At 37.6% G+C, this 16,214-nt stretch overlaps 1 protein-coding gene and 1 long non-coding RNA gene across 2 annotated transcripts in view; one reads left to right on the top strand and one right to left on the bottom strand.

Moving 5' to 3' along the window:
* Positions 1-12,834, bottom strand: LOC108576165 (trithorax group protein osa). The gene is made up of 9 exons (XM_017939109.1): positions 12,773-12,834; positions 11,614-11,698; positions 8,217-8,348; positions 7,201-7,293; positions 4,704-5,257; positions 3,014-3,068; positions 2,035-2,319; positions 1,590-1,648; positions 1-1,121 (listed from the first exon to the last, which is right to left on the bottom strand). Exons 2-9 carry the CDS (start codon positions 11,693-11,695, stop codon positions 135-137), a joined length of 2,247 nt encoding a protein of 748 aa, XP_017794598.1. The 5' UTR covers positions 11,696-11,698; positions 12,773-12,834; the 3' UTR covers positions 1-134.
* A 187-nt stretch (positions 12,835-13,021) lies between these two features.
* LOC108576280 overlaps positions 13,022-16,214 on the top strand; it is a 20,154-nt gene continuing 16,961 nt past the window's right edge. Inside the window, exons 1-2 of the long non-coding RNA XR_001891439.1 lie at positions 13,022-13,093; positions 13,176-13,218. This is a non-coding gene — a long non-coding RNA (uncharacterized LOC108576280). The remainder of the gene's footprint in view (positions 13,094-13,175; positions 13,219-16,214) is intronic.

Genomic DNA, 16,214 nt, shown 5'->3' with positions numbered 1-16,214 from the left:
CTATTTCATATACTTCGACAAATTAGATTAGCACTACTGCGAATAACGATTACAACAAGAAAGCATAATTAAATACATCGCGTCGAATACCGACTGTCTTAATATACCACTCTAAGATCCTATTTAACTAAGGATTAATGCCTCCCGGCAACTTTATCTATGATCGCCTGAGTTAAAACTTTCCCGGCGAGATCTTTCGCTAAATTGGTTATCTGATCTCCGAAATTAGGTTTTTTAGTGGTAGGAGGGGGATAATATCCTTGTTGATACCCTCCTGGATATCCTTGTTGATACCCACCTGGATATCCTTGAGGGTAATTTCCTTGAGCTGGATATCCGCTCTGTGGGTAACCTTGAGGATATCTACCCTGGTTATACCCAGGATAATAATTACCGTACTGGTTAGCTTGGTTAGTTTGGCTAGGATACCCAGAATTTTGACTTGGATATCCAGAATTTTGACTTGGATAATTAGTTCGAGTTGCTTGGCCTTGACTCGGATAGCCAGGATTCGCAGAATTGACCGTATTAGCGTTTACCCTTTGCACGCTGTCCTCGTTCGTCGACGAGCTGCTAGGATAACCAGAGCTCGACGGATATCCTCGAGAATTCGAAGAAGGATAAGAGCTGCTAGGATAACCGCTTGATCCTGACGGGTAGCCAGAGCTTCTCGACGGGTATCCAGATTGTGACGGATAACCGGAGCTTCTCGAAGGATATCCTGACTCTGACGGATAACCAGAGCTTCTCGAAGGGTATCCTGACTGTGACGGATAACCAGAAGAGCCTCCTGAAGGATATCCAGACTGTGAAGGGTAACCAGAACTTCTTGAAGGATAACCGGAGGAGCTGCTTGAAGGGTAACCAGAACTGGACAGATAACCAGAGGAGCTTCTCGAGCTGTCTGCAGGATTCGGTCGACTTTCTGAGGATGGATAAGAGCTTCTGGTAGAATCGCTACCAGGATATTCACTTCCTGAAGGATATCTTGACTGAGTGGTCTTGCCTTTGATAGGCGAGCTGTCATCGGGCAAAGAAGATTGCGTTTCGTCGGTGCTCTGCCGTCTCGCTACTATCTTGTTGTCCCCGTCGAACTCTGCGAACATTTCGTTATCTACCTCCTAATTGTTTAGAAATATTTATTTTTCGAACGGTGTCCCATGCCATGCCGAGTCCAACTTAATTGTTACATCACTTTCGCGTTGCTTAGCAAGCAATTATACGATGCCTGTCTTCCTCTGTTTCCATTAGTGTGTTATTAAGCTAACTGTATAATATAGAAATGCCTTGGCAACGTTATTGTTATCGATGTTACTTTTTGGATGATAGAATTTTTGCATTTATATGTATTCTCGTTACACACACTTGTTCCGTTACATTCGAGAAGCTGAACTTGTGCAGCAAATGATTCGATCATGCACTCACCGTTTCTCTCTGTTTGGTTAAAAGTGACGGATAAGGTATAATTATGATCGTGCATGTACTAATTTTAACGAATAATTCACACACACGCACACGCACGTTATTGTTTTTAAACACTCGTACAGGTTTTCGTAATATTAAAGGGCTTAGTGTTAAATTTATCTCACACCTCTTCGCTGATAGTTTCTTATACCTAAAGCTGTTCTACAAAGATAAGAGTACGTTTCTGGAATCGTCGGAATTAAGAAGATCCACAGAGAATGCTGATAGATTGCATATATTTAATACATTTGCTTAATACACAAGAAAGTATTGTAAACGTTTATTAAGTACTACGTATCTGATAACACCTGCATCCAGTAATAATGCGACACAGGTGTATTGTACAACCGTAAGATGGCACTATGATAAGAACCCACAGTTGCTCGTAAACCAATAAGCATAAGAATAAATCGATGAAGCAGTTTCGCGTGCTCCCTTCACACATGTTTCCCGACAACTACGGTTTCTTCTATCTCGAAAGGTAGAAAATCCGATCCCCAAAGCTAAAGCTAAACTAATAAAAAGCAGCGTGACATGTAAAAGATATTAAGTACAGAGCGTTCGTTTAGCCAGAAAATCTCCAAATTCTGTTTCCTTGTTCGTCGACGGACGTGCGGGTATCGTAATAGCCACTTGAACGGCCACGGCTCCTAGGAGTGGTTACACCATGAGACCCATAAATACGATCATTCCCGAACAAACGGTTAAAAATAGAACCACTGCCGATAGTGTTCCTTGATCCCGAGTTACCGCTGACTCTTCCACCAAATCCGTTGGAAGAAGACCTTGGTGGCGGAGTGGGTGGTGGAACTGGCCTAACGTTTCCTGGTCCTCGTGCTGGATATGATGGATATACTGTCAAATCGTAGAGTGGTAGTGAAAAACCACGTCACGTTCGAAAGTGAACTAAACTTGATACATAATGGAACTTTTTCGAAAGTATTTTTTCTGTTTTTTTTTTTTTTAAACAATTAACTTATAAAGTATCCACATAAATTGTTAGTGATTATTAATATATCACATGCTAATGTTAAGAGAAAGTTATCTTGGACACGTTTCTTTTTTCAAGCATGCATCCTGATAACTGTTAATTCGTTCCACTCTTCAATTTGGGTAGCAACGTGTTGCCTGTTAAATGCCCTATTTCTTTTTTTATGGAAGTGTGAACGAGACGATAAATGGTTAATTTTGATATTACAATAACTGAAATTTTAACGTAGTTAATAAGTCGAAAATTTTAGCTGAAATTATATGAAAAAGTATAATAATGTGTAATAAAAAAAATAGAGGCGGATTGGAATGAAGCAAAATTTGTAAAGTAAGCGTAAATGAGAAACTGTTTCTTTAATAAAAGCGTAAAAAGAATGTTAAAAAAAAAAGGGGGAAGAAACGATGACCGATTCGTCGTCATTTAACAACCGTGGCCTACAAAGTTCCACGTTGCATGGTGATGTAGATAAGAGGTGTCAGGGTTCGACACGATAACGAGATCAGTCGATGTTTGCTACGCGTTCGACAAATTAAATCTAAAGCGTGTTTCGGGGCCAACTTGCAGCTTGATTTAATGACAACAGATGACGGGTAGTTAGAGTAAATCTATGAATCTGATAGAAATAGTATATTATATTTATTCCGAGTCAACAGTTCGCACAATGATATCAATTACGTTATCATTGCGTATATTCCTTGATACAGCAATAATTTCATATTATAAATATACATCCATGCAGATAATATATATATGTATATATCGACAATTTTATTAACGCTAAGAGAAATTATCTTTCGGACGGCAAAAATGCTTCGTTTCAAAACGAGAACGTGTTATATCGAAATACCTAGATTGTGCAGCAAAAATCGACAAAATGAAAAATTACGCACGGAGTAGTTCTTTTGTGTTATTCGAATAAATGTACAATATTGATTATCATTTGGTGTGAATTAAACCAGCAATATCAGGTACCAAGTTAATCGACCCATTGCAATCAATGCGCTCGAGGAATCAATCGACTTAAGGTACTTGATGACATTGGATTTCTTACATTTTACTTCTATATGTTCGAAACGTATATATTTCAACTATTTGTGTTATATCAAAGGAATTGAAGTCATCAACTACCCAAGTGAAGTCTTGAATGAATTATATACATCGAATGGAAGAACTTCCATTTCGAAACGTGATTTTAATCAGTCAAGTGCACCTTAATCATCGGACCGCTTTTAAAAATCTTACTTTCTACGACTGAATAATATTTCCTCCGTCTTCCGGTAACTATAAATGCGTTACAAGAAAAAACAATTGCTGTGCTGAAAGACACTTGCAAGGCACGTAATGCGTTCTGCAAAATATTCTGTGGTAACTGTAATTTCACGGGTGATTCTTTTAGAAACCAGAAGAGAACATTCTTTTGAGTATTAGAAAAAATTAGATTAACCTTAGAATTACAACGGTGTATGTGCTTCGTTCGATATTAAACGACGCTAATATTTAACAAGAAAAGATACGAACTTTTTATTTAAAAAAAAGAAACCAAAAGAAATTAGTAAAAAAAACTTGACCCACTTTCCATTGGCAAACTCAATGAAATAAACATGACCAATGAATTCCCTATATACATATAAGTTTCCTAAAGTTTCCCACTTCGAACATGTTAATCAGTGATAATCCACTTGTAACCGACGAAAGTATAACAAATAAATAATCTAAAATAACATCAGTTAAATTAATTCATTTTACCATAAAAATGTTATATTACGAGACTACTCTTATGTAAATACGCGAAACTTCGACCACTGACTTCGCTTTTTTACTTGGTGCGTCTTTTATCTTGCCTGCAATTACACTGGTCTACAAAATTTTCAGAATTTCATTCTTCCGAGTACACTAATCACGAATTAAATTCACCCTACGTACTTCTATTATCGATAAAATAACTGTAAATTCAGTTATCGTTAAACAATACAAAGCGTTATTACACGAAAACTGTGTAGTGGAAAAAGCTCTGATTCGAATTCAAAAATATTCATCACGACAAAAATCATGTCGACCAGTGATCATCGGACGAAACTTAGCGAGAGGTGTATAATCTCTTTTTATCGTTACTACGCTTACAAACATATGCAACATTGCTAACTTCTTCTTATTTCCCAAATGTCGATCGAACAAACAAGAATCTGCAATCGAGCGAAGAGCTAATGAAACGTTTCAAATTCGACACTCATAAGAACGATTTGTTCACGAATGCCATGACAAAGATCGACAAGCAGATAATCGTTAAAGACGGTGACTGCACGAACGCAGAATTCCTACGATGACCGTAGACACTATTGTGATGCATGCGATTCTGATTGGGATAATTTGGGTAAGGATAATTCTGATATCCGGGATATTGCTGTGGATAACCAGGCGGAACTGGATAACCAGCTTGCGCAGGATACGCGGGATAATTGGATTGTCCAGGATACGCGGGTACTGGCATCTTGTTGTGCGTTGGATACGGTGGATATCCCAGGTCTTGTTGCTGTCGATTTCCTTGGTTCGTCGAGGGATAAGGTGGATATCCGCTGTTAGAACCACTGTTAGAACCACTGTTACTAGGATACGGTGGATAACCCAAATTGCTGCCGGAATTCACTTGATGACGATATCCTCCTGCTGGATCAGCAGGAGCTGGGGGTGCATTAGCATTTGCGTAAGGGTTCGAATTGCTAGCTGTGTTGCTGGTCTTATCGTGATCGTCGTCCACGTTGGTCCGATGTCCGTTCACGTAAGAAACGCCCGCTGATTCGTATCCTGAAAAGATCGTCCTCTTCTACGTCGTATTTATTTTTTTTTTTTTTTAGGATGATGCACACCTCGCGAATCGAGGTGCGTGTGTGTTGCGAAAAAAGAAAGGGGAAACCAGAGAAAAAAAGGAAACGCAAAACCATCGACGGAAAATATAAATACACAAGTTTCATTCTAAAACCGGGCAACTTTGGTTATAATTAACTACACACATTCAAGCTGAAAATCCTTTCCACGGGGAAATTGGAGATTTTTAGAGTGACTCGTTTCGAATGGAGTTAGTTGAACGAAGGTGTGCTACTCTCTGCTATCTGTGCTGTTATTTTCATCCGCTGTTACGTATGCAAAAATAATTGGAAAGCGTTAAAGGTAAAACGTGAAGAGCGCCGTGCTGGTGCATGCAATAGCGGTGTTCTGCGATGAGTAGATTTTGTAAAAAAAAAAATAATTAACGGACGTATTTTATAAGTGAAACGCTTTCAGTTGACTTATTTTTTCCTTTTTTTCTTTTTCGAGGTGTTTCGTTCACGTGGGAAATCGAAGATAGGGAATAATTGCGATATTGAGAAATTGGAAAAGTGTTCACATTTTTCACAGCGCAGCTAGGTATAAAGCACATACGTTCGAAGTCAATTTCGTTTTGCAAGTAGAACGATACACTTTTTCTTTCATATCGACAGGATGCTAAAAGTTTATACGTTCGAGAGCAATTTCTTCAAAATGCTGTAACGCTACGTGAGTATACGCGCGTATATACGTTTGCTTGTAGAGGGAGACCATAATGGAAAGGTCGTGTTCGCAAAAGTTCAGGAGAGAAAAAATCTACTGTACAGGTTCTTGGGGTTCGTGACCTCGCGTTACATCCCACTTTACACCTACAAATACGCCTCGAAATTACAACCCTCGGGTCTCGATGTTTATCAGTTCGAAAATTCGATCTTATCAGAAAAATTCTGATACATGCATCCATTTATAGATATTGGAAAAATTGTATTCGAACGTTGCTCTGTTATTCGATAGAATACTTGTACAGTACAAATCCTCCAAAGAACAAGTACTATCAAAATTGTTCAACTAGTTTGCCCAATATACCTTATTAATTGTCGATTAATTTAGAGTTTTATGATAAGGTTAGGTTCGTAAGGAATAGAGTGCGGAGTATTCAAGATCAAGCACACCGGAAGTGTTAATAAAGTGTTCGCGTATTACTGCAATTTACACTCGACTTGATTCGCATCGTTATAAATTAACCGAATCTGTGTTATTACCGCTGAAATCAGGTCCAGTTTCTTCATACGCGAAATTACGGTGGAACATATTTTATTTTAACCAAGTAGGGAATGGTACAAACACAAAAGGTACGGTATCTTTGTATCATATCGAAGCGCTAAAGAGAAGATATAAAAAAATGGAATAGAAAAAAACACTCGTAATAAGAGGAAATATTTGTGAAAACATGCTAGAATGTAATAAATCAAAAAGCTCGGCGTAAAGCTTTGTTTTTGTTGCGGCACAAACAGAGGGAGAGAATTAAAATAGCTTAAAATTTCATTAGCAATATCAAAGAAAATTACGCGAAAAGTCTCCGTACGATTTCTATCGAAAAAAAGAAAATGCCAAAAAAAAACAAAAAAAAAAAAACAAAAAAAAAAAAACAAAAACGACGATTTTAATACTGACAATGCATATAGAATTGCAACGAATCGTTTTCCAGCTAAAACAATTACGACGCTTTGGTAAATTTGCCAATGAAATTTCCGAGTAAATGTAATAGCAACTATTTCTCTTAACTATTGTATGCCTCCGTCAAACCGTGTGATTCTGTTTCATGCATTCTGCTTGTTGATACTCTCAACCATGCTATGCAATTTTCATGCTGGTCAACCGGTGTGCACGCATAATCAATCATATTATCGGCAAATAAGAGACGCAAGAATTTAAACACTCACCTATTGCGGTTGATTTCTTCACGCATGTCGGCACACCATTTTCAGTTTTGCAGTATTCGTTTGCGCCGCACACGGTACTTGCGCAACTAGCCCCTGCGAATTGCAAAGCGTATATATGTATTTGTATTAGCAAATATTTAGCGCGTCTCGATCATTTATATTTTAAATAGACACTGTTCATCCGTCAACTGGCAAATATTTGCATTGTAAGCGAGGATAACCATAAGTGAGATGATCAAATAAAATGAAAGACGGTAGCGTGTGAAGTTATAACTACAACAGCGCATTTTTAAAATTTTTTAGTTCTTCAAATACGAAAATATTTATCGAACACGAGCACGAATGCAATTAACGAATTCTATAATTATTGTGTTAATTGACGTAACTCGTTTCGAATTTAACGTGATATTTATTAGCATCATCGATCATAAAGCACGCAATTTCATATGCGGTTAATACTTACACACAATAGATTAAAATTTAATGAACTCGTAACTGATTGAAGGATAATGGAGCTATCGATAATTGATGCATCGAAATGGGAAAATACTACTGGCATTAAACGACGTTCTAATCAAGACGGAATAAGTTACAACTATGTATCACATTATTAGGGGAAACCGGATTATTCCATATTATTTGTCCAATGTTCATAAACAATTACACGATCCTGTCATAATTAACGTCCACATCGATATTTCACGAATGACATGTATCGGTGAAATATTTTACTAAAATTATACTCGTCGAATAAAACACGATCACACATAAAATCAACCCTTTGCCTTACGATTTTCACGTATTTTTAGCTTTCTGTTGAATCACCCTCAGGTTTACGAATTAAAATAAAAACTACAGCAAAAATAGACATTTATCAAAACTAAGATTCACTTCGGTAATTCGCAAGAAGAATATAACACTTTCGTCTCTCTTCGTCCCCCGTGCGTTCCGTTTACTTTCGATCGGGAGACGAAGTGCGGGAAATATATTTACGAAAGAGCCAAGAAAATTCTTACCGCCTGGATGAGATTTCTCGCAAGTCGGATAACGGCCGCAGTTATTCGGCCGGATAAGGGAACAGGGATCCTCGGCCATCACGCAGACCTCATCCCTTGAACAGCCGATATCGTTGCATGTCCTCCCATACTCTGCGGACAAAAAAGCCAGCCCCCTTGAGAGTTTTCGTTTAGTGGGGAAAGTTCGAGTAATAAGCCATGATCCCGCGATTGGATATGGTTCGTTGAAAGTTCACTCGGAGAAAGGGACGTGTCATAAATGGAATTTATATCGGTGCTTCGTAATACTCGTCGATCAGAATTGGTCATTTGGACAGTTTAATTTCGAGCCCGTGCGAAAAGTGCACGTAAACGATGCGTACTTCCGGTGAAGTATCACCGTTAAATATTTACATGATCGTGGTCTTTATGACCAAGTCCGAACTATATGAAAGTACACCTCTTGGACTTTCGTATGTCATTAATGTTCCTCGACTCAATGTACAGCCTCGCTTGAAGAATTTACAAGTCCTTTGTGGTAACATACTTTTCCGCTACTTGTGCGACGTTTTTACACGGTGGAAGATATTCTCGTGCGTTCGATTGAGTTGTACCGTTTTTCTTTCTTTTGTTTTTTACTGCAAGTCTTAAGAAACGTTTTTGATAAAAAGCAAAGTTTATTTTGTATTTATTTTGGATTCGGAAAAAATTAGGAATTGGGCTTTGTAACGAAAACATAGAAATTAGGCTTCGATTTGGAAAAAATGAGAAATCAGACTTTGAATTTCAAACGAAAGTGAAACGAGAGTATTCCGAATGGCTTCTGACGAGCTGAAATTTTTTCCATTAAGGCTATTCTAAGGGGATTGGAAAAAGTGATAATCGGTAGCAAAGGTGAACGAGAGAGAATTTCCCGCTTAAACTTTCTCAATTTTCTTTTCACATGAAATTATGTCCCCCGATAAAGAATAATGCGTGAAAAAATGACTAGTATAACGAAATAAAAATATTTTTGCCACACGTAAGGCACGACAAAAAGATAATTACCTAAAACGTACCTCGCAGATATTAATCTTGTTTTGAGATCAGTTACGCTCACGTAACCGTCCATGTAATGTGAAACTATTAAAAGGAGCAAGTATACTTACATTTAACTAACTTTAACTCAATATTCCCCATCCCACGCTAAGTTTCGCCCGAAACTTCAAGCAGAAACTGCGTGACTGAGCCTAAAGTAATTAAATTCAGGCGATTCAGCTGTTTAGTGGTTTAAATGTAACTTGATAAACAACCAAATGCTTATCCTTCGTCAATTCTGTAAATCTCCTGCATTCAACAGTCGCGATTAATAATTAAACAACCACGCCTGCGCTACAATGTTCCCAATAGTTAAAAAAAATTACACACACAATCGTGTCGTTAATTATTCTCCTCCATCTAATACTCACAAAAAAGTGAAAAAGCTCACATTTCCGTATTTACTAAATACCGGTTGGAACGAAAGTTTCTTACTCCAGGAATACAATTCCCGTTGCACATTTACCTGACGTTATCCAACCAAGCCTCGCAACGGCGTAACGCCGCTAATCGTAATTCTATTCAAGCACCATAGCGTCATCCCCATATAACCCCATCGATTCTCAATTATCCGCCGGCAAAGGGAAGGAGAAAGCCAGGAAGAAGAGAGAAAGGAGATAGAAAGCGAAGCAGCTGTCGAGTTAACGCCCAGCTTCGTGTTATCCTCGTCTCTGTGTTCGTGTTGGAAAGGCACGAAGAAATGGGATAAAAGGGGCACCAAGGAAGAAAGGAATATTAGAACTAGGCTAATGATCCTCTTTCTAATTGCTCTTAAGCGTTTATCATATTTTCGGATAAAAGGAAGAATGAACGATAGAAATGGGTAGAGACAAATAACGGTAGAATTGTGCGGATAAAAATATGATTTTGGAATAATGGCAAACTATTGTGTCGTTGCAGAAGATCGATCGAGATCGAGCAAACAACGTTTCTGTTATTTTCACGTACAAAGGAAGGATAAACGATAGAAGTGGGTAGAGACAAATAACGGTAGAATTGTGCGGATAAAAATATGATTTTGGAATAATGGCAAACTATTGTGTCGTTGCAGAAGATCGATCGAGATCGAGCTATGGTAATAATAGTGTCATTTTCTACGGTCGTCGATGCAACAGCTGTAATTTAGGCAATGTAATTAATCGTGGCTGTTTAATTAAACGTATCGAGGTTGTGATCGAATAACAGGGATTCTTCTATTTGTTAAACAAACGAAATAAAAGGTATCGTGTAACAGACGTGCGTCTGAATAAAATTGCTTCTTTGCAATGACACGTTACTATGTGATCAGTGTTGGATAATTTTAGTGCTTGTGCAATCAAAACGTCTATCGTTGCGATAAAGGAACAACAGATGAAAATTCACGCAACACAATAACAGTCGTCTATTTTTTGCTAGATAAAATATTTCAAACACATTCGCTGTACACATTTTTCGCGTGGTTAATTTCGAATATTTTTCATTAAATGTTTACGCGCTGCGTTCGTTGGACTGATAAAAAAGTTACCGGCGAAAAATTTTTGCAGTAAAATCCGAAGGGAAATTCGGGGATAATATTTTCAGTGTAACTGCGTGATTTTTTATGAATAGGAGGCTAAATGAAAATATTTCAACTTGAAAACAGGGAATTTTGATTATCCTTGAAATTAGGTGTCGTTGTTGCTTTTCTGGCTATATAGAAAAAAGATTATCAACGAAATAGCAGTGCTGCTAAAAGAACGTAAAATTCATCTACAAAGATGCCTATTTACGACTTCCAGCAGCGTTGCGTGATTACGTAAACTCGCTGCTTAAATGTGATTCTTATATGATAATCGTGGATTACGGAAGGTTTCACCAAGGCATTTAAAAAATAAACAACATTTTCCGGAATTTCCGATAGAAAAAAAGAAACAAGATAATTAAGACGTAACTGTTAAATCGAGAGATTTAAGATCGAACGCACCGATTCTTAAATCTTAGGGTTCCTATCGCGGTTTCCTTTTTCCTTATTTAACAAGATTAAGAAGAGGAAGAGGACAAAGACGACGATTACGAGGAAGGTCGATGTAATTGCATTGGTCGAGTTAGAGATTAAAAACGATCATTTGTTTCCATTAAGTCCACTTAATCCCAATCATACCGAACGATTGGCCATAGCAATTGAATTGTAATACCGCGATTTAAACTAGCTTATAATTTTGCAATCGGTAATTTTGCAATTCGAACAACTATGTATTACGAAAATAGTTTCGTCGTTTATTTTATAATAACGGTTTAATAATAGTTCAATCATTTCTATTACAATAACGGTACAGTTTATTTGACAATAATAATATAAATAAATTACTTCGTGTTTACTTACTGCTGTAAGAGGACGCATCGGGTATCGAAGAGATAAGTAATATTGTCCCCAGTAGGACACCCAGTGTAGAACTGGAAAACATTTTCTGTAACAAAGAAAATTTCATTTTTACAATTAGCATTTATACATAGAGATCGTCTTGTTCCGATAATTTTTATTTTAAATTCAATTATTTCTAATATTTTCTTACGTATTCGTTTTACAAATATTTATTTATAATTACGAAATATTACGGTAGAATGTTGTAGAAACCAATTCGCGTTTAATTTGGAAATAAATATTTATACTGAAAAATATTTGAATACGAATCCCTACCGATCATTAGTAAACTTTAAATAAAATAAATACATGCGTCCATAAATTCGAATAGGTTACGAATAAAGTTTTAACCATAATACCAATATATCGAGGAATTTGGTAAACTGTAGTAAAATAACCGTGGCTGCAGTTTCTTCATCAGTCGAAAAAACGAGAGAAAGGAGAAAGAAATTCCAAATATAGATTCAATCATAGCTTTAAATGAGAAATCAATACGAAAGGTTATGTCAAAGATTTCCGATATCAAACAACGTCGAATAAAACGAAGCGTTTATAAAATGATAATCGTAACATGTAAAACCGACGTGAAACGTCAGAAGATGTTTTCGAAGTTAAGTGAGCAAGGGAATAATTAAATACGATTAAACGAACGTGAATAATAAGAACGAAAGATTACACCGGTTTAAATTTGAGCGCCAATTATGAAGAGTGAACAGATCAAGTGACGTAGTATCCTTTTTCTCGTTTGTCCTTGTCTTACTTACGCTTTCTAACCTCGCTGGTCACTCCAATCCTTCGGCAGAAACGCCTAACCTCAAAATGCACCGAATGTATTCCGTAGCAACAAACGACATACAATATGTACTCTCAATCACCGACTAAGTTGAATTACTAACAATTTAAATCACTAGCACTCAACAAGATTCCTGACACTGAATTTGCAATCATTCAATTGGCTGACCTTGAGACACCATAAAGAAATCGTAAATTGCGTCGTTCCAATGCGTTGCATTGTTTCACAACGCAGACTTTCCTTACGTTATTCGCGAATAATTAGTACGCAAATTCTAATGCAACGATATGGTAATAATGTTAGATTAACGATAAAACGTGAACTTACCACAAAAAATCTCACTCACTATAAGTACAAACGTCTACTCCACTACGTAGTCAGTATAACACTGAACACTGGGTAAAATGTTGCATCGTTACTGACCTGACGTTGCCGTGAGTCGAACAAAGATGGACGACGCAGTTCACACCATCGACAGAGCGAGAAAAATTCCGAAAAAGAGAACCGATACGGCGCGAACGTGACGTAAAGAAGGAAGTAGAATGGCTAGGTTAAGCGCAATTAATCGCTTTAATGACCACAAAAGAGGAAAAAGAATGCGGTCTCTCGAGACAAGCATCATTTTACTTTCGAGAACAATTTCTAAAAGTAATAATGAAATTTTCTGTAATCATAAAACTACTTGGAAAATATAAATTACAAACTTATTAAACTTAGCTTGCAATTTCAGCTCTCAAGATTATACGAGAAACTTGCCCTTAGCGGAAATTGAGGTAATGAAAAATTTTTCTTTGGCGATCGTTCTTTTAGTTGCAAAATATGTATATCGTAAATACTACGAACAGAGATAATAGTACGAAATTCGAGGTTAAAATCGAGTCATCGGACACTGCATTGCTATATTATGACGTCATTATGTCGTTATGACGTTGCAAGAATTTGTCGAAACGAATTCTACAGAAAGAAAATATTTTTGTTCGTTGTTTTTTACATTAAAAAAATGCTCGAGAACGTAGAAAAATTTCTTTAAACGTAATTTACGTAATAAATAAAATAGAATCTCGTTCGTTTTGCAATTCCATCGTTTCTTTTAGTTTTTGCTAAGTTTAAGATCGCACGACGATATAAAACGATCTTATTATGTAACCCAGTGCACATAAAAATGCCATATGCATGGTAGCAGCTCTTAAAAAGTTTATCCCATAACACGTATCATTCAGAGTTTAATACTTCTTTATTCTGCATATTGGAGTGCATCTTTTCAAGTTCTCGTTACATAATAGGAGATATACGAATGCAATCGAAAGAGATATTAAAAATGTTCTTATCTCTGTGAGTATTAAACAAGTTAGCAATGGATCAAAGTCTGCGATGTGTAGTTCATTCTCCTATTCGATCAACATATCGATGTGAACATTATAAATTATCTATCGAATTGAAATTAAAATCGAGAAATTATTTAAATTAATCTTGAATTTTCAGCTTGCCGTTTATTTCTCAGAAGGACAGATCGTAATAACTTTTTTTTTTTCATCAAGTCCTCTGCATTTTTCTCTCTTTGTCTGTTGGTCTATCACTTCGCCCTCGTGATTTCATATGCATGCTACAAAGAAAAGCCTTATGGACGAATATTCGCAAACATCTCACGCGTCAGAACGTGTTTGTCTCCGGGGATAATCCTTGAGTACTGTATTATCTTTTCAGTCATACTTTACATCGTACGGTAAATGAAAACATTAAAATTAATAATCTTTTTAATGTTTGATTTCTTCGTATATTTGACTTGTTTGATCTACTGGTGCCGTCAATAATCCGTTCTTCGCTTCTATTAATATTTCATGGCACAATTATAGCAGCAAAGTTCTTAACAGGTAAAACGGAAAAGTTAAAAAAATATTATTAAGAGAGTTGTTAAGCGACGACCATCAGAGTTAATAAAATCAAATGTACAATAATTTGAAATGTTCAAGTCTCTTTCTTTTTTTATGCAATCAAACAAAACTTGCTATTCTCTTTTTACGATAATTATTAAAATAGAAAGTTATACTTTAGAATTATTTTTATTTCAAGAATTTTTGTCAGTGATAAATATTTTGATTTAGAACGAAGCCTATTTCCATTTTTTGTTATTCACCTCCAATTCTAATTCAACGACTGCAAATCAAAGTGATCGTATAGGACTAGACAATCACGAACCCAATTTCTTTTTCAATTGGAATAAAAAAGAAATAAAAAATTTATCAACTTTCATCGCTTTCCAATTGTACAAGTTTGCGAGCAACAATTCCAGAGAAAAACGGTTTATGTGAACGTTTCACCCCTCTGTCCACTGCATTTCCAAACTCGTCCCTACAGTTTCCGCAGTCACGTCTACTGAGAAATCTCATCGACAAGGAGTTCCATGAAACCTTCACGTGTCGGAACGTTTCATCCTTGTAGAAGATCCCCCCCCTGTGTTAGTCCGAGCTTTTCGTGTTCTCAATAGCAGGATGTTCGATCTGGAGACTGCGCAAAGATCCTCTGGTTCGACACTGGGGATAGAAACCTTGGGATGGAGGGAATCTGGGGGAACTTTCGTAGAAATGCTTTTCACAGGATGAACGCTTGGTGGTGGTTACTCTCACAGTCACGCGCACTGAGGTCGTTTCCCTTACCCCTTTTTTCTTTCCAATTGTATATACAAGCTCACGCATGCAGCTAAAATACATCATCTCTGTCTTTTTTCTTTTTTTTCTTTTTTCATTGTTTCCTTTCAACTCCTACACATTGGCTTACTATACACGCTCTCCGTTTCTATTCTTCCGTCCAATAGATGTCATATCTCAGACCGTGCTACGTATCATCTGTACTCACTCACGTGAATGCATAAGAACTATGAGCTCTTATCTCCCTTCTCCCATTCGCCAATTCTTGCTAAAAAAAGAAAATTACCAACGGCATTCAGAATACCCTTTGTGTCTCGATCTTCCTTTCAATGCATACCCTATCTTTTAAAACTTCGTCACCCCTCTTGCATCCGAATAGACACTCCTCGTTATCGTTATACCTCGAGCTTCGTTATATTCCAAGAAGCCATACAAACACTTCTACGTCTACAAGTTAATATCAATTCCCATAGGATTCTCTCACAAGTTCCGGCACACTATATACATATTCTGCTACTATTGTCGCAACACTTTCGCACGCTTGCGAACAATCGTTCGCACAAATATGTACAGATTCTCTTTCTATCCTCGTGTCGTTGCCGTGGAAAGTGCCACCGAAATCCAGCATCACCCTCTTATCTTTCGCACTTGTTCTTCCTGATACTGGTGCGTTTCTCCCGCGTGTATGCGCGCGCGTCTCACCGCGCTTTCGAGAGGGTGCTGCGCGGTCGACGGGCGTCGTCTGGTAGTCGAATTTGTCGCTTCCTCCAGGCAGGTGCGCTCGTTCCCCCGCGGTACGAACTGACGCTCTTTTCCACCGTGATCCTTTAACAGCCTCTGGGAGGAACGTTGCTCGAGGGGGTGGGGGGTGTGCAACCCGTTTTCTTCCTCGGTCGAGCTTTCAGTGTTGCTTCTCGGTGCACGAGTTCGCGTTAACGATCGAGGAAGCGCGCTACTACGAGTGTCGCAGCGCCGTGTGGACTCTGCTGCAGTCTGTGATCGTGGAGGGTACTGAGAGAGCGAAGGGGTGAGAGAAAAGGGATGATCGTAGGTGCGCGCGCGAGAGAATATCTTATACGGCTCCTCGTGAAGAGACTCCTTCCTGTGGAAGGAACCGAGGACAG

The sequence above is a fragment of the Habropoda laboriosa genome, unplaced genomic scaffold (assembly GCF_001263275.1).
Source record: "Habropoda laboriosa isolate 0110345459 unplaced genomic scaffold, ASM126327v1 scaffold212, whole genome shotgun sequence".
Classification (NCBI taxonomy): Eukaryota; Metazoa; Arthropoda; class Insecta; order Hymenoptera; family Apidae; genus Habropoda; species Habropoda laboriosa.
The sequence above is the reverse complement of the archived record's forward strand: the minus strand, read 5'-3'. Positions and strand labels throughout refer to the sequence as shown.

Bases quoted from the DNA above. Each gene is read 5' to 3' on its own strand.
- LOC108576165 (XM_017939109.1), bottom strand. From the start codon at position 11,695: ATGTTTTCCAGTTCTACACTGGGTGTCCTACTGGGGACAATATTACTT. The intron at 7,294-8,216 runs GTAAGAATTTTC...TGCAATTCGCAG, and splicing joins CGAGAAATCTCATCCAGGCG to GGGCTAGTTGCGCAAGTACC. The intron at 3,069-4,703 runs GTGAACAAATCG...TATTTCTATCAG, and splicing joins CGATCTTTGTCATGGCATTC to ATTCATAGATTTACTCTAAC.